Raw genomic sequence first — 24369 nt, 5'->3', positions numbered from 1 at the left:
ACTTACCAACCCACAATGTTCTGTTGGAAATGACGTCTCTACCTTTTACTAGATAATGTACTTGTTCTAGAATGTACTGACTACTTGGCTGACTGTGGACTTGCCAACCCACAATGTTCTGTTGGAAATGACGTCTCTACCTTTTACTAGATAATGTACTTGTTCTAGAATGTACTGACTACTTGGCTGACTGTAGACTTGCCAACCCACAATGTTCTGTTGGAAATGACCTTTGTACCTTTTACTAGATAATGTACATGTTCTGGAATGTACTGACTACTTGGCTGACTGTAGACTTGCCAACCCACAATGTTCTGTTGGAAATGATGTCTCTACCTTTTACTAGATAATGTACTTGTTCTAGAATGTACTGACTACTTGGCTGATTGTAGACTTGCCAACCCACAATGTTCTGTTGGAAATGACCTTTGTACCTTTTACTAGATAATGTACTTGTTCTAGAATGTACTGACTACTTGGCTGACTGTAGACTTGCCAACCCACAATGTTCTGTTGGAAATGACCTTTGTACCTTTTACTAGATAATGTACTTGTTCTAGAATGTACTGACTACTTGGCTGACTGTAGACTTGCCAACCCACAATGTTCTGTTGGAAATGATGTCTCTACCTTTTACTAGATAATGTACTTGTTCTAGAATGTACTGACTACTTGGCTGACTGTAGACTTGCCAACCCACAATGTTCTGTTGGAAATGACCTTTGTACCTTTTACTAGATAATGTACATGTTCTGGAATGTACTGACTACTTGGCTGACTGTAGACTTGCCAACCCACAATGTTCTGTTGGAAATGATGTCTCTACCTTTTACTAGATAATGTACTTGTTCTAGAATGTACTGACTACTTGGCTGACTGTAGACTTACCAACCCACAATGTTCTGTTGGAAATGACGTCTCTAGTTTTTTACTAGATAATGTACTTGTTCTAGAATGTACTGACTACTTGGCTGACTGTAGACTTGCCAACCCACAATGTTCTGTTGGAAATGACCTTTGTACCTTTTACTAGATAATGTACTTGTTCTAGAATGTACTGACTACTTGGCTGACTGTAGACTTGTCAATCCACAATGTTCAAGATTCAAGATCTTTATTGGTCTTTAAACACATTCAATAGTGCAATAGACTTCGTCAAGTTACTAAAATATTCTAAACTAAAACTAAAACAAACAACTCAGATTCTACCTACTCAATCCAGCCTACCAGTAAATATTTAGATCTATATAATTAATAACAACAATAACCAAACAACCAACAGATCTATATAAATTAACAATAATAAATAACTATTTACACATTTAACATGGATAAAATTTTAAAACTCAACAATATTAAAACTGAATAAATAACTGAATAAATAAATACATTGAGACACAAAATTTAAAAAATTATTGTTGTGGTATCACAATTTAAGAATTCATCAACACAATAAAATATATTAACTTTTAACCAGTACTTCAAAACTGTTTTAAATTTGACTAAAGATACGGATCTAGCATTTAATAGTAACTTATTAAACAATTTAATATTCATAAAAAGATGACTGCATTTTGTTTTGGTTAATTTAACTGGTAAGAGTTGTAACAAATGTTTTGTTCTAGTAGGATAATTATGAATATCCTGCCTAGTTGTAAATGTTTCAAGTTGTTCCTATACACTTATAAGGCAGTAGAATATATACATACATATTAGGAATAGTCATTATTTTTAATTCCTTAAAAATTGGAACACAAGTCTCTCTTTTTGAAACATTTTCCATAACATGTAATGCATTTTTTGCCATTTAAATACTCTTACTGCACTACTACTGTTCCCCCATAGAGTTATATCATAACTTAAGTGTGAATAGAAAAATGCATAATAGGAGGCTAGAAGCATATCCGTAGTTATACAATGTTTCAATTTACTCAAGAGATAGACTACTCTAGATAATTTTTTACACAACTGATTTATGTGATGTTTCCAACTTAATTTGCTTTCAAGGTATACCCCTAATAGTTTTACAGGTTTACTAACTTCATAATTCCTATTTAAAGTAAACAGTATTTTCTCAGTCTTTTGATCATTTACTATTAAGAAGTTTGTCTCAAACCATTCCATAGCTGATTTTACCGCATAGTTTTCTTCCATAATAAGATTCTCATAATTTTCACTGAAATTCAAGAGTGTGGTGTCATCTGCATATAATACTGAGGAGCGTGGTACATTAAACGAGAAATCATTAACAGCAACAACAAACAAAAAAGGGCCCAGGACAGAACCATGTGGGACTCCAATTTCAATAGGTTTTAGTTCGGATCTATCTTTATTTTGCACAACTATCTGCTTTCTGTTTTTTAGATAGGACATCATTAATTGCAGTTCTTTGCCTCTAATACCATATCTATAGAGTTTGGATAGTAATAACTCATGATCTATGCAGTGAAATGCTTTGGTCAAGTCGATTAATGTTGCAGATGATAACACCCCTCTTTCAAAATGCGCTAAAATTCTATCTACAATATTTTCAACTGCTTTTATTGTACTTCGGTTTTGTATGAACCCAAACTGTTCTTTACAAAATAGATTATTATTAACAAAAAATGAATTTAGTTGCCATTTTATACAAGTCTCAAATATTTTACTAAAAATTGGTACTAACGAAATCGGCCTGTAGCTAGATGGGCTAAATTTGTCTCCTTTTTTGTACACAGGAGTTACTTTAGTAACCTTAAGGGCATGAGGGAATACACCTTACTCTATCATCATATTAAACAATAATGGCAATGAATCAGCTATTTCATTTATAATTTTCTTTACAAGCATATTAGAAATACCATAATAGTCTTCACTACATGATAGGTTTAGATTGGCAACAACTTTTAATACATCAACTGTTGTAATTCTTTGCCATGTTAGAGTGTCACAGTCATTAAAATTAGATAAATAGTTTTCTACCAACTCTATGGCGCGGTTTTGAGGTGGTCTCATATTGGATTTAAGATCCAACTCACTTACTAAATTAGTAAAATAGTTATTAAAAGAACTAGAATTTATTACTGAGTCACTGTAATTTCTTCTACTGCCTGTTTCACTCTTAATAACTTTCTATGCAGCCTTGCATTTATTAGAAGAGTTTTTTAATATATTCTTCATTTGCTATTTTTTTAAGGTAATATATATCCTATTTCTATAGAGTTTTTTAACATTTGCATAATCTTTTTTATAATTACTTTCATTGCTTGTTCCTTTACTATTTTTAAATCTATCATAAAATGTTACAACAAACTTTTTCATTTCTTGTAATTCTGGTGTATAACCATTTAATATTAGGCCTTTTAACAGTTTTTACCTTAATTTCCTTTAATTTACAGCACTCATTAAGAGAATTTGTCACTAATAACATAAAATTGTCAAAAGCTAGTTCTGCATCAGTATGTTTATTCAGTTGTGATAGGCCAGACTGACGTAAATAATCTCTAAACTTAAATATTGCTGTTCTGTTGGAAATGACCTCTCTACAGTTTACGAGATAACATACTTGTGCTTCAAGAACACACTGACTACTTGGCCGACTCTAGACTTTCACAATATTTTTTTTTTTTTTTTTTTTTTTTTTTAGGGAGAGGAAGGAAAATGCATTTACGCACACAGGTGGCCAGCCTGTAGTGTGGGACTCTCACAAGGTGGTAAACTACCCACTAAAAACCTCCTCTATACTTCAGGATCCCAACCCGGAAACTGTTTGTCACATTACTTCAGGTTAGGTCTGAATTTTACCTAAGCACTCAGGGCTCGCGCCTATCCAGCCATCAGAAAGTCAAAGGTCTAAACCGCATTTAGGTCTAGATCCATCTTTTTAGCGCGGAGAATACCCTGGACAAAATGAGACACACAGTTCCAGTTGTCCTGACCCTCCAGCATCACTTGACAGACAGAGTCCACCGAAAAAACACCCAGAGTGCGTGTTGCCTCAAGGCGGGGCCTTTCCCAATGTGGGCAGCGGAAGAATGTATGCTCCGCATCACCCGGGCAATAAATGCAGTCCGGTGAACCGGTCTTTCGCATCAAGAAAAGGTAGGACTGAAAATATCCATGACGGTGAGAAACTGGGTGAGGTAATAGTCCACCTCACCATGTCGCCGTTTCACCCAGAGCTGGACCATCGGTATCAGTCGTGCTGTCCAACGTCCTCGGGTCTCTTGATCCCACAACTCCTGCCATTGCCGGTAGGTGCGGGCGCGCTCTTCTGATGTGGCACGTTCCTTGCCGATCTCGCCTTTTCGCTGGTATATTGCTTTCCTCTCCTCAGCCAGAAGTTTGACCGGGATGACTCCAGCAATCACCAGGACGGCAGGCTCAGAAACTGTACGATATGCTGATGCGACTCTGAGAGCTGCTTGTCGCTGCACCCGAGCAAGCCGCATCCGATACACCTCCTTATTTAATGCATCTGCCCACACCTCAGCTCCGTACAGGAGGACGGACTGGACTGCAGACATGAGGAGCCGTCTTCGGCTAGACCTGGGACCACCGACGTTGGCCATTAGCCTACTAAGGGATTGCACTACCTTAGCGGCCTTGTCCGCAGTACGGAAGATTTGGTCTCTCCAGGTCAGCTTATTGTCCACCATAACCCCAAGGTACTTGGCGGCACGAGTAGATTGGACAGTCACCCCACCCACGCGAAGTGGAACGACAGTGTCAATCCTCTTCTTAGTCAAGATTACAATCTCTGTCTTAGCCAAAGCAAGAGATAGCCCGTGATCCTCCATCCAGTTGTTCACGACGCGCATGACTTGGTTCAGCTTCAGCTGGGCCAGCTCAACGTTGCGTGCGGCAATCAGTGCTGCGACGTCATCGGCGTACCCAACTAAAACTGTCTCATCCGGCATCTCGGACCTCAGAAGGCTGTCATAGGAGACATTCCAGAGATCCGGACCCAGGATTGAGCCCTGCGCGGCGCCGGAGGTCACATTCATTGTCCGCGTCCCTTCTTTAGTGTCGTATATAAGGAGTCGGGCCCGAAGATAGTCTTCGATGAGCCTGAGCAGGTACGCTGGGATGCGAAAGGTGTTCCGCAATGCATCTAACATATCAGCCCATCTCGCCGAATTGAAAGCATTCTTGACATCAAGCGTAACAAGAAGCACAACTCGACGAGAGTACCGACTATGACTCTCAGCCATCTGAACTGCTCTCCGGACCTCTTCAATTGCGTCAATGGTTGACCGCCCCTTCCTGAAGCCGTACTGGTGGGGGCACAAATCCCCGACAGCTTCCACGGCTAATGTCAGTCGGGAGCAGATCAACTTCTCAAAAAGTTTCCCTGCTGTGTCCAACATACACAAAGGCCTGTAGGACGAAGGCAGGTCAGGGTCACCTTTCCCCTTGCTAATTAGTACAAGCCTGGCTCTTTTCCACCGGGACGGGAACACCGCTTCAGAAAGGCAGGCATTATACATATTTAATAGAATCCTTGGATTGACTTGGAAAACTTGTTTAAGAGCTTCACTCGGAATCCCATCTGGACCAGGAGCCTTGTTGTTCTTCAGGGAGAGGACAGCCGTCTCCAGCTCCTCATTACTGAAAAGCGGGATGTCCTCCACCCTATCGAATATGACTTCTTGCCTCGGCGGATGAGTTGGAAACAGGGACTGGACAACCTTCTCCATGGTGGCGCCGTCCATGACGGATGGAGGTGATCGTGCGCCAATCTTTCGGGTTACAATCTTGTACCCCAGACCCCATGGATCGGAATCGACGTCCTCCCTGAGTTTCCGCCAGCAGTCATGCTTGCTCCGGTTGATAGCCCGGCGGAGAGTCTTTCTTACAGCCTTATAGGCCTCCGTCTTACGACCTCGGTCTGCGGGATTTCTAGCTCTCATGGCAACTCTTCTGGTTCTTAAACAGGCTCTACGGAGATCCGCAATCTCGTCTGTCCACCAATAAACGGGTTGCTTGTTGCACCTTATTCTCCTGCGCGGCATGGACTTATCGCAGGCCGAGGTTATTAGTCCCATCACTGACGAAACCAATGTCTCGGTGCAAGCCCCACCGTGCACCGCAGTTTCCCGCGTTGTTGCCCGTAAGATGACATCGGTGAACTTTCCCGCGTCCAGCTTCTTAGTATTCCACTGGAGCGGTACTTCTCGAGGTGCAGAGGTTCTTCGCAGGCCGTCCGTTACATCAAACAAGATATACTGATGATCACTGGCAGTGTAATCATCAAGCACCATCCAGTGTGAGATCCGCGGCAAGAGTGACTCAGACGCAAGGGTTATGTCGGGGATCGTGCCTCTTTGCCCGGGGCGCTGGAAAGTAGGCGTATTGCCCTCGTTGATAACAACGAGTCCAGCCCTGGCAGCAAAGTCCAGGATGTACTTCCCCCGGGAATTGGTGAGAGACATTCCCCACTCGACAGCCCTTGCGTTGAAGTCCCCACCAACGATGACATGTCCACTGGTGCCAATCACGCTCTCTTCCAAGCAGTCGATCTTATCGCGGAAGTCCTGGATGGCCTCGTTGGGGGTGAGGTAGCAACTAAAAATTGTAACGTCCCTACACCTTGCCCAGACGAATCCTCGGCCTTGTCCATGGCTCCGCATCAAAACTTCTTGTGGATTCCGCACCCAGAAAGCAGCAGTATGGAGTGTGTCGGGAAACCACAACGAAGGGTCCCTAATTCGATACTGCTCGCTCACTAAGAGCGCGTCGGCACCATGTTCTTGGGCCAGCCGGTCAAGCAGACTATCAGCTGTCCTGGCTCTCTCTAGATTGCACTGGAGGAGCCGAATTACTGAGCTTTCCCCTTTGCCCGTTCAAGTGCGGCCTTAAACACACCGCACCGTCCTGAGCCCGGTATGTGCTCCAGGGCGTTACCCTTACTGCCAGCTTCTTTACAAATGAAACAGGAGTTCTGGTTACAATCCTGCCTCTTATGTCCGATCTGACCACACTGAAAACAGTGATTGGTGCGGTCAGGCCCCTTACAGGCTCGAGAGGAGTGGCCGAACCCAAGGCAGCGGAAGCACCGTGGGACGACAACTCTTCGTTTAACCCGGCCACTCACCCAGCCAACTCGCAGATGTTGGAGAGCCAACAGCTTATTGGCGTGTCTCTCGCCTAATTCGGCGACCGCCATTCGCTGCTGGCTGCGGTTCGGCTTTGTGAGCCATACTTTAAATGTAGATTCTTTTAATTCGGGAATAGCCCGCTTTATAGCCTCTGTTACCCTCGCTATCGTTGGTGAGTCCGTCAAGGTCACGAATTTCAATCGATACCTTTGGGTCGAGTGACCGCACGGACCCCTTGTCTCCGAGTGCTTTTTTTAAGCTCTCAGCAAAAGCGGCTTTATCTTTCGACTTCCCCAGCTCGAGCAATACATCCCCGTTTTGGGTCCGTCGAATTGCCTTAATGCCTCATTAAGACTTTCACAATATTGAGATATCACCATTTTGACATATCAATTCTACATTCTTGAAGCTCTTTTCTTTCATTCAAAACTGAATGAGAAACGTTATGTGGGTCCGAAGATATTCTCATTGAGTACGAAAGGCCTCACAAAAATAAAAACTTATATTATTGGAGAGTTTGTTTAAATTAATATATCAATTCTATATTGATATTTTATTTTATTGACTCTTCGACTGCCCTTGTTATTTTCCTTAAACCCTAAGCTGTATATATATATATATATATATAGTTATATTTTGTTATAAAACTACAAAACACAAAAACAAAAAAATGGGTGAAACTATTTGTTCTGTAAAGGCGAAAATAGCAACGTCATTATTCTAAAATTGTCATAGAACAAAAAAAAACCAGTGATGAGTTCGGCAACTCTTTACCTTTCCAATGGTATATGGATTATGTCGATACTTGATTGTTTACGTATTATAACAAGATTAAGCAGGCAGGCGGACCCACAGGCCAAATCAACAGATATCCGTTGATTGTCGTTTAAGGAACGAAAATAAACAAAGGATATCCATTGAACAGCAGTCGGAAGGTTAAGGATCTTTCTGAATTCATCTGATTATGTATAATAAAATGTTGATGATTGAAACTAACATAAACCGATGACCAGGCAGCTGTGAACAGTCCACGGATGTACCCTCCAGTTTCGCATCTGAGGCCACTGCAGCACCAGCCAGAGGGAATGTACCGGATGGAGGTACAAGTGGAAGTGACCAAGGCCCACAGTTCCCTGGGAGCCATGGACCGAAACTGGCTGCCGTGCAGTCTGAGCGGCTCCGACACCATGGAGAACTGCCTACTGAGCTGCCGCAGCCGCCACATCTGGCAACACTGCGGCTGTCTTCTGTACACGCACGCTCTATTGTTTAACAACGGTACGGTCTTCCCTGCTTGAGAGCCGACCTTGAGTCTTCTCCCATAGGGACAATGTTAAACCTCTTGCAGTTTCGCACCCTTTTTTAGTTTAACGTAATGGGAGGTATCTCATTAAAAAACGTAATTAATACGAGTCCAAACATTTTTACTTTTTCTTCTGGTGTATAGTATACTTACATTCTACCAGCTTCTTCTTATTGGAATCAAATACTTAATATACACTCCAATAATTATGACATTTTATTTTTGTGAGCTCTTTCGTGTCTAAGGAACACATCATCAGACCCACATGTATAACTGAAATAAAAGTGGTTAAAGTAATAATACAAACAATTTAGACTTAAATAAAAACACATGCCATTAAAAATACAAAGAGATAACATTTTAAAGACCAGGAAGTATGTCTACTGTATATGTAAAAATTAATATTTAATTAGAAAGGAAGATAAAACAGAGAGTCAAGGAACATAAAGCATATCTGAAATATCAACAAGAGGAAAGATCGACCATGGCAAAACATGCCCTTCATACTGGAAACTGCTTTTCACAAGTAAAAGTGTTAAAATAAATCCAAAATAAAAAATTCCTCAATGCTTACAAAACTATTACTATACAGAAGAACCAAAATGATTTAGTAAATAATGAGCCTGAAACTTTTCAAAATTTACTGTTACGGCCTTTAATCTAATTAAATATTAATTTTTACATATACAGTAGATATCCTCCCTGGACTTTACAATTTTATCTCTTTGTATTTTTAATGATATGTGTTTTTATTTATGTCTTAATGGTTTGTATTATTACTTTAACTACTTTTATTTCAGTTATGTGGGTCTTATGATGTGTTCCTTGAACACGAAAGGCTCCACAAAAATAAAATTTCATAATTATTGGAGTGTTTGTTTATAAATTAAGTACAGTATACTTTTTTAGTACTTAAATAGTAAATTACATAAACGTTTTTCTAACATTTAAAAATATCCAAAAAACTAAATAGCGTATTAATATCTTTGAAATGAGACACCTCCCATAGTTGTACGACCAAAAATAAGGTCCTAAATGTGCATGAGGCTTAACTTTGTTCTTATGAGGCCACAATCAAGATAGCAGTCTGTACAGATGGCTTAATAGATTTACCTGGTGAATAGTGACAATTTGTGTCACTGTTCTCAAATGATTGCTCATGAAATTGTTGGTCCTCTGTACGTACTGTTACAGTTTGGTAATCATAAATCTTAAACTAACAGTTATAATGAACATTTAGCCCCCGAAGAGCTCCTCAGATTTAGTTGTATTTTATATTTTGTCACAGATAGGCTACTCAATATTTTGTTGGTAAGCAAAGTTATTGTTTTTTGCAGTAGGTTTTGCCCCAGTCAGTACATAAGATTTGCACAGAATTTTAATTCTTCCTATTCTTGTAGTTTTTAAGGTAAACTGAGAATTATTTTATGTTACATTACAGGCGGAACAGTTTAGTAAATTACACTGCTTGTCATTTGAAATATTTGTCAGACTCTTTATTTTAGACTTTTTGATATAGCAGTTGTCAGATTTGGTCAGTGTTTTTAATCATTATTTTCCAATGAGCAATATTTTTTCCAACCAAAATATCTCTGCTCTACTCTTTTCCTACGGACATGGTGAAAACTTATGTAAATGAGAGCCAGTTTGACAATATCCATATTGTCTCCCCATTAACATAAAAGCCAAATCTACGAGTAGTTAAGGAAATATTAGTAGTTTTTTTTTCTCAAACTCAGGAGTGACCCCAGCCAATAGTACACCAATTTGTCCGTGGCAATTTTAATACATATGAGGAATTAGACGCCTCTCTCCATGGATTTTCTCACAGTTCAGTTACTAGTACTATATCGTTCGAGATTAAATGTGAAACAAATCAGTGCTGTAACTAGAACTGCTTTGTGGGGGGAGGGACTAGGGATGAATCTGATTGTCACTGGGGTATATGAAATAAATCTAAATTATAATTCATTACATAGAAAATCCTAATTCAAAGTAAAACATTTAACAGCTGTATTTGAAACGTCGGTTTGTGGTTATGTGAATATTCTTTCATTTTTTAGGGCACTTGGATTAGGGGTTCTATCTCCCTCATCCCTCTTATAGTTACGCCACTGAATGTAATTGTAATGAAATTACAGTATTTATTGCTCATAGAGAAAGATGTTTTTATTCTATTTAACAAAGAAAAATGTATCAAGTATGCATGTTTTATTTTTGTTTGTATATAAAAAAATAATTTAGATTTTTTAAACATGAGAACTTACCAAATCTTGAAATTAATTTTGTAATAAATATCTGTATAAACAAAAGACCACTTGGTAAGAAGTTATCTACAATTTACGTTATTATTAATTGATGTTATATAATTGTACCTTATAAATACAAATTTACACTCGTATGTATAATTCTGTTTTTCAGACAAAGTAACGATATGTGGAGTCGAGCAGTTTCAATGTCTTTCCAGACTGACAAGTAAGACCTACTTCACTGAAATCATTGTCTTAAACATATCACATTGAAGTTCCTACATTACTCAGGTTCCGGTTTTATAAATATCCCTACATATAGCGAGTTTTTACCCCCCTACAAATTTATGTAACACTCAGTGTTTAAAAATACAACATTATTTTGGTTTGTAACTTCGGTATAATGAATTTATTATGATTTGTGGAATGAATGTTAAACATCTTTATTACGAGTATTCGTTAAAATAAATGGTCATATAGCAAAACATAACCTATAAGTAACAAATTAATTTTCCCGCAATTCCAACCCTGTTCTATGTTCTAATGCAGTTGTTCAAAACCTGTACGGTATTTAGTGATTCAGAATCGCTTTTCATAATAATAATAACACTTGCTTTCTTTTCCCCTCGAACCATTAGTAAATTATGACTCAATGTTGTCATCTCTGAAATGATGATTAAGTAATGTACCATTTACATATTAACAGTAGTGAGTATTTTACCACTGTTGAATTTTTTTTAACTCTTGCAAATGTGTGTGAACAAAACCTGGTGAAAATCTTTTTTGATTGAATTTAAGCGTAAGGCATTACAAGTAGATAATGACAATTCAAAGGTGAAAAGTTACAAATTGATAATTAATTTACCAACAAAAATACTAACAAATAGTCCTTCCAGCGCACTCAGAAGAAGTACGTAGATTTCGTGAAAGGCTGTTTAAGGTACAAAAAGAACCGTTAAGGGGTTAAGATTAGGGAAAGTAAATACAGTAAAAGCCCGCTAATCCGGCATCCAATGGTTGGGCACTTTCATTCATCCGGCACCGTCTTAAAAAAATCGCGTAAATGAGATATTTTAACCGCCCTGTAAAACGTACAGTTCGCAAGAGCGCTCGGAAAGGTTCGTGCTCAGTCGGAAGGGATCGTATGTGACACAGCAGCTGTGTGTGAGGGGGTTCAGGGCCACTTGCCGAGTGTCCGCCGTTACGTGTTTGTCTAGCGTCTAGCGTCTGCCTCAGTCTCAGTCACTGACAGTTCGTACTCGAGTGCAGTCGTGAGTGTTGTGCTCGTTCATATTGTGTTTTAACTTTCTCAAAGTTGTGCCCTATGCTTTCCAAGCCCGGCTCATCCACCAGCAAAGTTGGAAATAAACGTAAGCATGTCACACTTACCATTCAACAAAAGCTAGAAATTATAAGACGTGTAGAAAAAGGTGAGAGTAGAATGAAGCTAATGGAAGAATTCAACATTGGTTCATCGACAATGTATGACATCAAGAAGAATAAAGAAAAGTTACTTAAATTTAAGTCTCTAACTACAAATGTCAAAGACATGCAGTCTCGACAAACTTTAAAAAAACCTAAACTTGACGACTTTTACGAAATTTTATTCAGATGGTTTAGCGCTAAGCGGTCTGAAGGGAAGCCTATGACTGGGCCCATGATCATGGAAAAAGCTAAACAGTTCCGTGAGGAATTAAAAATAGATGAGAAAGAATGTGCCTTTTCTGATGGTTGGCTGCACCGATTTAAAAATCGACACGGAATACGGAAGCTTGATGTAGCTGGGGAGCTCCGATCAGCCGACCAAAATGCGGCTGAAGAATATAAAGCTGAATTTGAAAATCTAGTTGAAGACTACGATTTGTCAGCATGCCGGATTTACAACACTGATGAAAACTGGCCTACTTTGGCGTTGTTTGCCTAATTCGACTTTGGCAGCAAGGGATGAGAAATGTGCCAAAGGCAACAAAGACCGTTTTACAATTTTGCTCTGTGGCAATGCCTCAGGGGACCACATGTTGATGCCTTTCGTCATCGGAAAAGCAAATAAGCCAAGACCTCTGAAAGGCATTACCCACCTACCCGTAATATACGATGCTCAATCCAATGCGTGGATGAACTCCAATTTATTTAGAAATTGGTTTTTCCACCACTTCGTCCCATCTGTAAAAGACAATCTGAAAAACCGTGGCTTACCTGAAGACAGCAAGGTTTGTGCTCATCCTAGACAATTGCAGAGCTCACCCTGCAGCGTCTGAGTTGATATCGGGAAATATTTTTACTGCATACCTCCCGGCAAATTTCACGTCCTTGATTCAGCCAATGGATCAAGGAATGATTCAGAACTTTAAATGTTTTTACAGAGCGTCCTTTCTTCAAGGCCTGATAAACTCAGAGTGTATGGTGGTTGATTTTCAGAAAAAATTCAACATAAAAGATGCAATTTTCGGAATCGCCTTGGCATGGAAAAATGTCAAGCCCACCACTCTACAGAAATCTTGGCGAAAACTATGGCCAGCTGCCTACCAAGAAGAGGACATTGCTGTTTCAGTCGACAATGAAGCAATAATGGACTTGGTGGCCCACAGTTCCCAAGATGAAATAAGGAAAGTGCTGTCCCGAGTTAGCGAAAATAGACAGGAGGTATCGGAAGCGTGCCCCTCCCAAACTCGGAGCTGTACAGTATCATCAAAACATAGTAGATAAAAACGTAACTTCTTTATAGTAGATAGGGATATAGCTTTATGTTCATTATGAAGAAGTTAGTAAGAGCATATAATAGTAGAAGAAATTTATAATTTAAGGCATCCATTGGCACAATTGATTCTCTTCAGGTACTCTACGTATCTTCATATTTAAATTAGTTGTATTAGTTTAAAGTAAAACGTGCTATCTTATATAAAGGGTAAACTTTTTCACTTTTAGTTTAGATTGTTAATAGATATTTTAAATTTGTCCACTTGATTGCAGTCAGCCTGAACTACGTAGAGCTACGTTACAACTCAGCCAATTCTACAGGTCTGGTCTGCGACTGTAAGCCAGTTTGTTCGGAGACCATGTACACAACAAACACACAACTTATGCCAAGGTCAAATTACTATCTATACGTATAGTTGAAGAGTTTTAATTATATTTAACCCTCTCCCGGTCGAATTACTGTGACGTGCCTGAATTGATCAGGCCGCTCTGTCACAGTAGAACAACTAATATTTTTTAACAACTCTATTCAAACAAAACTGTTGTATATTATACATAATTGTAAATTTTTATTCAAATTCTTTATAATATGGTGGTATTTGAAAAACTATTAAGCCTATAAGGTAAACTAAATCTAAATGTATACTCATTTGTACAAGAATTAATGTTTGTTTGTAGGTTCAAATTAAAATAAGACTACATGTCTTATAAAAAGAACTGTATAAACAATATAACAATTCGTCAGTAAAACATTAGCTGCAGGAAGTTAAAAACAGGTCTAGAAATTCTTTAGAATATCAAAAGAAGTTGGAATAAATTTTGATGAATAACGGCTAAATCACTGTCAATGAAAAGGTCGATAAAACGTTTCCTATATTATTCCTAGAGAGCATCACTAGGCATAAAAACATGCAATGAACGAGGACAACAGTACTGTCAATAGATATATTAGCAGTTCCAACAGTTGCCGTATGATGGCAGCACAAAGCAGAGATCAATGATAAAGCATGTGGCGATTTGACGTTAGCAACAGGATTCCCGCCATGGCGATTCGTGGCGGTTGCCGGGAAAGGGTTAAACTGTTGCATATTTTATTTTAAGCTAGATTTTTTAGTAAGCAATAAAATCATACAAAATGCAGTAACAATGTATATCTATATTAAAAAATTGTAAATAAATTTATTCATAGTGTTGTTATTGTAATTTATATATTTTAAGTCAGTCTAGCTGTGCCATGGCATCGGAATGGGTCGTGATATCTGCAGGTTCTTCATTATCATAATCATTTTTAGAGTCCTCTGTTTACTGTTGAAGAACAAGCTGCAGATACAATATCTGTTTTGATCATCGCACATATTCTGTTGATGTGAAACCAATAATTTAAATTAAAAATTATCAACGCCTCGTAGGCTTACTACATCATTGTTAATTTATTATTGTACTGCTTATATTATTCTGAACGCCGATCATGTGTTGACGGGAAAACAAACAATGCTGGAAAAGAAACGAAAATTGTTTATTCAAAAAAGATTGGACTCACTCTCCACTCTTTAAAACCGATTCGGATAAATGACATCCGGAGAAACGTTTGTATTGTAGTTTTGTTTTTTGAGGTGGTTTGAAGCAACGACTGCCTCCTCGGTCCTACCTCAAACCGAGCTAAAATTAAAATCCTCTGCCAAGATTATAATTGTATTTACAACTTTTACAATAAATATGCATTAACATTCTACGAAGGTACAATTTTAAGAACTAAAGTAAAAAACCCATGTATTAATTTATGAGTAATAAATTTACATTAGTTTCTTCAACAAAACTGAGATCAGTACATGTCAGAAGTGTGTGGTATGTAGGCTCATGCTTCAGATTGTCATGTTCATGCTGTTATTAAGTTAGTACTAATTATTAAGACCCATCCTTTCCATTATTTGATTAGAACTTCCTGTATTTTCTCCTAAACTTGTTACAAATATCATAGAATTAAGAAGAAACTTCAATTTAAACGTGATATTATTCATTGCCTGCATGGGTGATATACATTGTACATTTTAACCCATAACGGTTTTAACATAATATTACGTTCATAGTGAATGCGTAAAAGTGTGCTACTGACATGATATTAAGCATTGTTACATTGTGCCTGTTTTATCCTGTTGTCTGCTGTAATATTGCGCAAGAGGCATTCCTATGACAGTTCTGGCATTTTCTACTAGATGTCAGCACTTCCTTAATCCTCTCTCATGAGTGTTTGTTCCTTGATGAGTTCACTACATTCACACAGTGCATACAGTTACTATGTGTTGTTGCACATCACCCGTCCTAGAGTATTTTATGGTTTTATTTCTAGTGTTTATTGTACCATGGAAATATAAACGATACACAAATTGGCTTTGTCTATGTGATGACATATACATGGATAATGATTTAGTGAACAACATACAAAAAATAAGAAAAATGTTAAAAAAGATACTAAAAATAAGTTTTTTTTTACATAACAGAGTATATTGTAACTCTACAAACCTATCTCGGTAAAAAAAACACTTTAAAAAAAATCATCAAACAACATAGTTTAAGGTACAAAAAGAAAAACCGTTAAGGGGTCAAGATTAGGAATAGTAAAAAATAGCATAACACAGTAGATAGCTTTATGTTCTCTATGAAGAATTTAATGAGGACATATAATTGTAGAAGAAGCCATTTTGTCCAGTACAGTTTCTGGGTACACAAATCTTTGTAGCAATTGTTCCATATTTTCCCCAATAATGAAATATAAGCTCATGGGTGGGCCATTCCCCCAACCTCAGATCCTAAATTGACCTCTGGTTTGAGTTTGGATTGTATTATAATCAAATATCCTGTGTCACCATATTATTTTGGTCCATTGTGTTATTACATGTATTTTTAATTTGAATGTTGACTTTAGCTCCAGTTCACCTTCCTCTTAGAGTGTCTGAAATCTGACACTCATCGTCTCATCAGGTGCACAATTGAGTGCACAACGATGTTCTGACACAATCTCTAAGCATTGTTGAGCAACCAAGTTTTCTTCACATAATGTAACATCTCTAAGCATGGTTGAGCAACCAAGTTTTCTTCACTTAACGTAGCTATGGTAGGAAGGGTTGATTCAATGTGAATGTACAGTTTAGCTCTAGTCAAATGTGCCCTTGATGAGACAATGAAAATACCTTTCCACCGAGATTACACTATATCTATAATGTAGGTGACTCTGATGTTAAAATGACGTAAAGAGTTAATTTTGAGCATTTTTTTGTCTCATCAGACAAACATAACTCCAGGTTCCAGGAGTCAATTCTGAGACAGTGTCAGATTTCAGATGCTGCACTAAGAGGAAGGTGGAGCTAAACTCGACATTCACATTGAATTAATTTTCTTCCCACTATAGCTACATTAAGTATTTTCAATTGTATTGAACATTTTGAATTCTGACTTTTTTGATTTCAGAGAGACAACGCTGTTCACTTTCCCCTATTCAGTTCACTTTGATGTGTTCTACTTTTCTAAGTGGGCAATGGGATACGTTGTCCGAGGCAAGATCACGCAGAGCGACGTTATAGGTCAGTTGCGTTGTTTGTTGTTTCACATCGCTACTTATAGACTTGATTGTGAATGTAATAATTCTGTCACCAGAAAACTGACTACGAGTTTGTCTGTTTTATATTTCCACCATTGACAGGAGATGACGTTACAATCTTGTACCAATCTCTACATTGTTGTGTTGTTTTAGTATGAAACGGCTAAGTATGACGACAGCGGAAAACAGTTAAGATATTACAGAGCTGGCGTAAGATTGTCATTTCGTGTCCTCTCAGTGTTGCAAACATAATTGAAAATACGGAATAGATTCAGACTCATTGTGTACTAGCTTGTGATGAAAAAATCCCTTTTACAAAATGGCAGAGAACATTCCTTTATGCGTGATAAGTTATTATCATACTTATCAATATCCACTATCATTGGTCTTCTGACATAAAGGACTTAGACTTTTTTTTTACTTACTACGTCCGTCAAAAGATTCTTTTCTACTACAGCTTTTATCACCAATGATCGTACAAATAGATTGAAGCCAAAAACCTCAGGTATATTTTGTTTGTACACAACAACATGAAATAAACATTAATTTTTTTCTTCATAGTTTACAAATGCATTTATTAATTGAATATTTGTACAGTTATACATTTTGTCAAGTTTGAAAGTTTTAAATTACTTATTTCATATTACGAATTTCCCCTTAACACGTTCACTGCGGATGACGCGCTTGTGCGTCATCGGCATGCCTCGGCATATGCGGGTGACGCACAAGCGAGTCATATTGCATCAATCTCCTTTCTTGCCTTCCTCCCCCCATTGAACATTCAGTATCCTTCTATTCTTTGATACAACGAGTTCTATTAGAGGTTATAGTTGCTGACTTAGCATTCCGTTTTCATTCATCTTTACAGATAAAGTGCTCATAAGCGTTTATTATGGAAGACCCAGGAGAAGGTTCGCCAAAATATTTGACAGTAAGTGAAATCGATAGGATAATTGATTCAGATTCAGAATATGAGGCAGAAAGTAGTGGTGAGTCGTATAATCCTAATAGTGATGACGATAATATTTCAAGTGATGGTGGTCTGGAGGAAAGTGATCAGGCTGATGTTGCCTCGAACAATACTGAAACAGGTGAGTTGTCAGCTAACACACTCCAATCAGAAACTGTATGGGTTGATTCCCCAGATTCCATGCTTACTTATTTGTTCACACAACAACAAGGATTACGTGTTCCTTTACCAGGAAACAATGAACCATTTGATTATTTTAGTTTGTTAGTTGACGATGTTCTCCTACAGGGAATTGTTCGTGAAACAAATGTTTATGCAGAGGAATTGTTCTTATTGGAAGGGTCAGCAGAGCGATCGCGAATAAGTGAATGGAAGGATTTGACTGTTCAAGAGTTCAAAACTTTTTAGGTCTTCTACTTCACACAGGTAATATAAAAATGCCAAGACTACAAGATTATTGGAGAAAAGACAAACTTTTTAAAACTTGTTTCAGTGAGTACATGTCACGTGATAGGTTTCTGCTAATACTACGGTGCCTTCATTTTATCGACAACAAAACTAACAATACTGACAAACTAATGAAAATTAGGCCCATTATCGAATATTTTAACAACAAAATGTTATGTGTTTACAATCCCGGCAAAGAGTTATCACTTGACGAATCAATGATGTTGTGGAGGGGGCGTCTTATATTTAAACAATACATAAAAAAAAACGCCATAAGTATGGCATTAAATTTTACACACTTGCTGAGCCTGATGGTTTGGTAATTAAGTTTTGTATATATGCTGGGGAAAATGATATTTTATCAGGCGAGGGGCACAAAGCCAAAGTGGTCATGCATTTGATGTCAGAACGATTAGGTAGAGGACATTCATTATACATGGACAATTTTTATAACAGTGTTGAGTTGTCAAAAAGATTTTTAGATGAAAATACCTACGTAACAGGAACATTAAGAGCTGATTTGAAAGGTAATCCAAAAGAAGTAACTAAAAAAAAATCTCCAAAAAGGTGAGAGTTGCGCCAAGTATAGTGAAGGTGTTATGGTGGGACGTTGGAGGGACAAACGATACGTTCTGTACCTATCCACCCAATACGAAAATGAAATGACTGTTGTTAGGAACCGGAGAGGTGAAGAAATTAGGAAGCCACTCCCTGTAGTTAAATATAATGAGTTTATGAGTGGTATAGATCGCAACGATCAGGCACTCAGCTACTATCCATGCGAGAGAAAAACATTAAGATGGTATAAGAAGGTATTTATACACATATTGGAAATGAGTATGGTCAATGCATTCATACTGTGTAACAAACACACAATTGGCAAAAAAAATTGCGTTTATTTGATTTTAGAATGACAATAATAAAACGTCTGCTGACGCCCGTCCGTCCGAAATGTTCAGCACCAAGACTTGGCACGACTTCAGCCAGCGATAGTTGAGCATCTCCCTGTCAAATCACCTTTGGGGAAAAACAATAAAACTCAAAGAAGACGTTGCAATGTGTGTTATAAAAAGGAAAAAGGAAGGACACAATATATCAATGTGAGGCATGTCCTGGAAATCCTGCATTGTGTCTCGAAGATTGTTTTAGAATACACCATAGTATGTGAACCCAACATTTGTGGAAAGATCTGACTAAAACAATGACATTTTTGTTTTTATATACATATTTTATTCCTTTTATACTTGACGAGGTATATTTTAAGCTAATAAATCATGTACAAATACGAAATATGATATTTTAAACCTGAAACAAGGACAAAAGAATCATGATGCGCCGGCGCGTCATCCGCACACGGGAACATTAGTAATGCCATGTGCGGATGACGCACTTGTGCGTCATAATTTTTTTTATCTATTTAATTGAAATTTAAGGTTACGTACACATCATAATATCGAATAGGTTACAAAAATACTAATTCTGTTGTGTTTACTTATTTTTTATTTTGCCGCACGGGGGACAGCACTTGCTGATCAGACACGCAGTGAATGTGTTAATTATCTTTTTCATACTCCAGATATATATATTCTTGAAATACTTCACCTGTGCTGCGGAGAGCCATCTTGTAAGTATCTTGCTTGATTCAGCAAGGTCGAAATATTTAAAGATTGTAATTGTGTAAGCAATGCTTCAATGTGATTTGAGTTGGAAAACTTAGTCATAATACTGGCTTCACAGTAAACCTGAACTAAGATTCAGTTGCTTCTCTTCTCTTAAATTCTTTTTAGAATAAAATAGTTTAGTGAATATGTTTTACGTTGTATTCAATAAAGTCATTTTTCATTTCATTTCATTTCATTTCATAGTTCTTTTTTAAATACAAAATGAGACTTTTTAAAACTATTATTTATGGTTATGCCTCATCAAGATGTCTAATTTGATATGTAACTGTGTAAGTTTTTGTATTTTAATTGCTCAACGTTATAAGAAAATTACAATATGATCATTTTTATATTCTTAAAAAATAATCATACTTTTCTATGACCATTGCCTGAAGGACATTTGATAATCTTTAATTCGTTCAACAGGTATAAGGGGAAGGGACAACCAGCATATTATAGTATACTGTATTGTCAGTAATTTACTACATTTTGTGGTTATATATGTTTCAGTGGGTTTGGGAGGAACGAGCGGTTTATATCTCGGAGCCAGTTTCATCAGTTTTATAGAAGTTCTTGTGATGGTGGTCAAAATATTTTTCTCAAAAGCTTAAATCATACTATCTAAAATAACTGTAATCTTATAAGAATTAGCATAAAATAAATTAAATTACATATTGCAAAGTTTCTAGCTTTAATGAGCATTGCAGAATACAGTTATGTACTATCTGAGTAGATAATCAATACAGATAAAAAAATAACACTAGATAATTATTATTATGTGTTTATACTGGTTTTTTATGATTTAATTATTTATTTTTAAATATTGTGATTATTGTTTAAACTTTCAATTAATATGAGGAAACAAGTTCTAGTTTATTTTATAGAATAACTAGCTGACCCAACAAATGTTGTTTTGCCATATAAATTCTTTTTATAGTATTATTTTGGTAGATTATTTTAGTAGAAAGATTATTGTAAGTATGTGAGGATGCAGTGTATGAGTGGAAGCATGGAACGTTCTAAACGATGACGGAATATAAAAATAACAAAACATTCATATTTTCTCACCGTTAAAATTTATTCTGTATAGATAATTATATTCATATATGATACTTATGATAATGTTACTAAACAAGGAACCACCAGAGAGTGCAGTTGGCGGCGACCAATAGAATGGACTGGCCTGCGCGACGTTGCCACACAACTGCCGCTGCCGCCCGGCACGGCTGGCGCATTGTGGCTGATAAACCGCTGCGCTGTCACAACTAACACTGACACTAAACATTTAAAACTTATCAGTATAATTGAAAAACAATATTTAAAATGCGTTGACAGTTTGCTATATATTATATTTAAATTACTTGTATAGTTTATTAATGTTATTACAAACTAACTATCGATTAAAACAAACAAATCGTCCCGTCAGTTAGTCAGAGTAAAGTACTTGCTTATTTCCATACGATACAACTTTTTAGTGATTTTTAACGATTACTAAACACACACAAAATTAATATACATGTTGCTTATATTGGACACTGCATGACGTGTTGCTTGATTAAAAATAATTAAAACAATATAACAAGATAATCAATTTTAAAATGATCGAACAATTATATTTTTAAATTATGAAATAGTCAAATTTTCCACAAAATAACCTTTAGGCCTACTATTTTAAAATGAAATACGTTAAAAAGCATGATTGACTTAATAATATTCTTACCTTTGCACTTGTATATTATTTATTCGCTCTCAGGCGGCAATATCGTAGCCAAAACCTCGGAGTCTTCTTCATTTTCACTTTCTGCCTCACTGCTACTCGTGTCAGAATTGTCTGCTAAGTTTATAATTATTTGATCTACAACACTTGTGCGGATACATTCCTTTTCAAAATCAGCTTGCTGCAAGGCTTCTGCGTGCTGAACTCTTGATTGCCAGTCTTCTTTAGTCACTTTGTCCAGAGCATCATGAACAAGTTTCTCAACGTCGGTTATTTTAAATGTCTTATTATTACGTGCTACCTCTCCCTTCACTTGAGCCCATACCATTTCAATGGGATTGTACTGGCAGTGATAAGGAGGGAGCCTGACAACTGTATGTCCCATTTCATTGGCTAATACGTCGAGTTCATAAGTTTTTTGTTGGGTTTTATATGGGAGAACCCTCATTATAAGTTCTGGTTTCGTTTCTTTCATACAGTATTGTATGTTTTATCGAGAAAGCCAATTTTGAATCTCTTCCTTTCTCCACGATGAATTTGGAATTTTCTCGGCGAGTACTGAGTGGTATGGAGCATTATCCATAACGATGATCGAGCCTTCTTCCAAAATGCATAGCAATTTTTTAAACCATTTTCTAAAAGATTCAGCGTTTCATTTCATCGTGATAGTCCGAACTGGATGATGTCTTAGACCGAAAAACCCACTTACATTCTTGCAAAAACCCATCTTTTGCCGAACCGACATGACAAATTATTAATCTTCTACCTTTGTCGAGAGGAACCTTCAGTCCACCAGACTCAGTCGTATCCTGCCATATGTATTTTCGAGTATGGTTTTTCATTAACCCATGTTTCATCGAGGTAATATATGGGCCTACAATCACCAGATTCTCTAAGCTCTTGCATAGTTCTCAAAAATTTTAAACGAGCCGCTACAATATCATTTCATTCCAATAAAAAACTTTCTACCATCATTGGTTTTCTTATACCTGAAACCAACATGCCTTAATAATCTATTTGTTGAAGTTACCGATCCGTTGTAATCAAGTTTTTGATTGAGATCCTGGGTGATTCTTTTTGATGTGGGAAATTCCCCTCTGTCGTAGTACGAAAGGACAGTTCGTCTCAAAACATCTTTTTCAAAGTCGTCAAAGCCTGTTATTTTTGATTTTCGACTTCTTTGTTTTCCTGGCGTTGAAAACTTAATTTCTGATGATGAAGGTCCATCTTCTTCGGACAGCTTAGCTTCTTTACTTATTTTGTTAACGGTTCTTTCACTTACACCACAGGCCTCAGCACACAGTTTACCGCTTTGCTTAAAGTTTAGAGTTTCTCGGAAATTTGTCAACGACAGTTTTTTGAAAAAGTTGTAAACGTTGTAAATAATACGTCGTTCTCCACTACGTAGGGTTTTTCCGCTACCGCTCTTACTTCCGGATGGCTGTGCACTTGAACAAACATCATCACACTCCATTTTGTCCAAATAAGGAATCACAATAAACAAGTATATTACAATTTAATGACACTACACAGAAAATAATCGGTTACACTTATAATAGCTACCAATAAACAATACTTAAAAACACGAAAACGTTCATCAACAGTAAAATTCAGCACAAAATAATATACGCATACTAGAATTGAAGAGAATGCAGTATTTTCAACCGCCACTGAGCGACAATAGGCACTGACTAACGGTCAGAGACAGGAAGGAGGAAGGGGCTGTTTCTTGGAAACAGTATGACTCATCCGTGTGGTATTACCACCACTGCTGGCTGGTGCGGCTTTTGTTTACAGGTGTTTCACCCGTTTCCTCCACATTTTCACTCGTCTGACATCATCTATTAGGTACTGTGTTCAAATTTCATTGGATGTTATAGAAAACCGTTACTTTAGAATTTTATAAGAAAGTGCATTCATATTATAAAAATACTTGTGCTGTATGATTTTTTAAACTATGACCAGTTTAAATATTTAAATCACCCACTTGTAAAAAAAAAAAATTTTACATAACACAGATTCAAGACTATTAATAGCCAGGTAGGAAAAATGCTTTCAAATGGTTATAAATTTATGAGAACTGAAGTGCGTAACAAAACCGTTGCGGCAACAATTCCCTTCATTATGTACTGAATAAGTATATTTATGGAAAAGAACATATATTTCAGATGTATTTGATAACTTTCTTACCAAATTGAAAATCCATTTAACATAACATGATTATACTATGCAAACATGTAATGCCTTATTATATATCAATGACAATGGCATTATCTAACTGTTAAGTACGGGAAATTAACGTTTTTGCGGTATTTTTATGTTTTCTTTTTAATTTATATTTCGGCTAAAGATTTTAATCCTACGATCTTCGTATATGAGTAATATAATACAATAATTTATTTCAATCCATTTAACTCAACATGGAAATAAGCTACAGAGATGTACTTTTTTTTTAAATGACCGTAAAATTACATTTTGTAATACGTAGTTAATTAATTCAAGACAGCTCTAACATTTCTTTCGAGCGTAACGGTTAAGTATTTTAAGAATGCTGGACTCGCGCGGCTTGTGGTTACAGCGGGGAACAAGTTTGGCAACGTCGCTCAGCTCTCGTTGGCCGCTCCAAGGTTACGGGCAAAATAGGCTCCTCC

The 24369-nt window shown here is 37.1% G+C and overlaps 1 protein-coding gene across 2 annotated transcripts in view; it reads left to right on the top strand.

Annotated features, from left to right (window-relative positions):
- The window catches only part of LOC124364224 (pickpocket protein 19-like), a 40959-nt gene extending 19910 nt beyond the window's left edge, over window positions 1-21049 (top strand). Inside the window, exons 6-10 of one of the 2 annotated variants that reach the window (XM_046819545.1) lie at window positions 8093-8357; window positions 10804-10857; window positions 13602-13719; window positions 16794-16906; window positions 20512-21049. In XM_046819545.1, the coding sequence (XP_046675501.1) occupies window positions 8093-8357; window positions 10804-10857; window positions 13602-13719; window positions 16794-16906; window positions 20512-20612 (651 nt within the window). In that variant the 3' untranslated portion in view covers window positions 20613-21049. The remainder of the gene's footprint in view (window positions 1-8092; window positions 8358-10803; window positions 10858-13601; window positions 13720-16793; window positions 16907-20511) is intronic. The other variant, XM_046819546.1, reaches the window with a different exon arrangement.
- The last annotated feature ends 3320 nt before the right edge of the window (window positions 21050-24369 follow it).

The sequence above is a fragment of the Homalodisca vitripennis genome, chromosome 6 (assembly GCF_021130785.1).
Source record: "Homalodisca vitripennis isolate AUS2020 chromosome 6, UT_GWSS_2.1, whole genome shotgun sequence".
NCBI classification, from domain to species: domain Eukaryota; kingdom Metazoa; phylum Arthropoda; class Insecta; order Hemiptera; family Cicadellidae; genus Homalodisca; species Homalodisca vitripennis.
The sequence above is the reverse complement of the archived record's forward strand: the minus strand, read 5'-3'. Positions and strand labels throughout refer to the sequence as shown.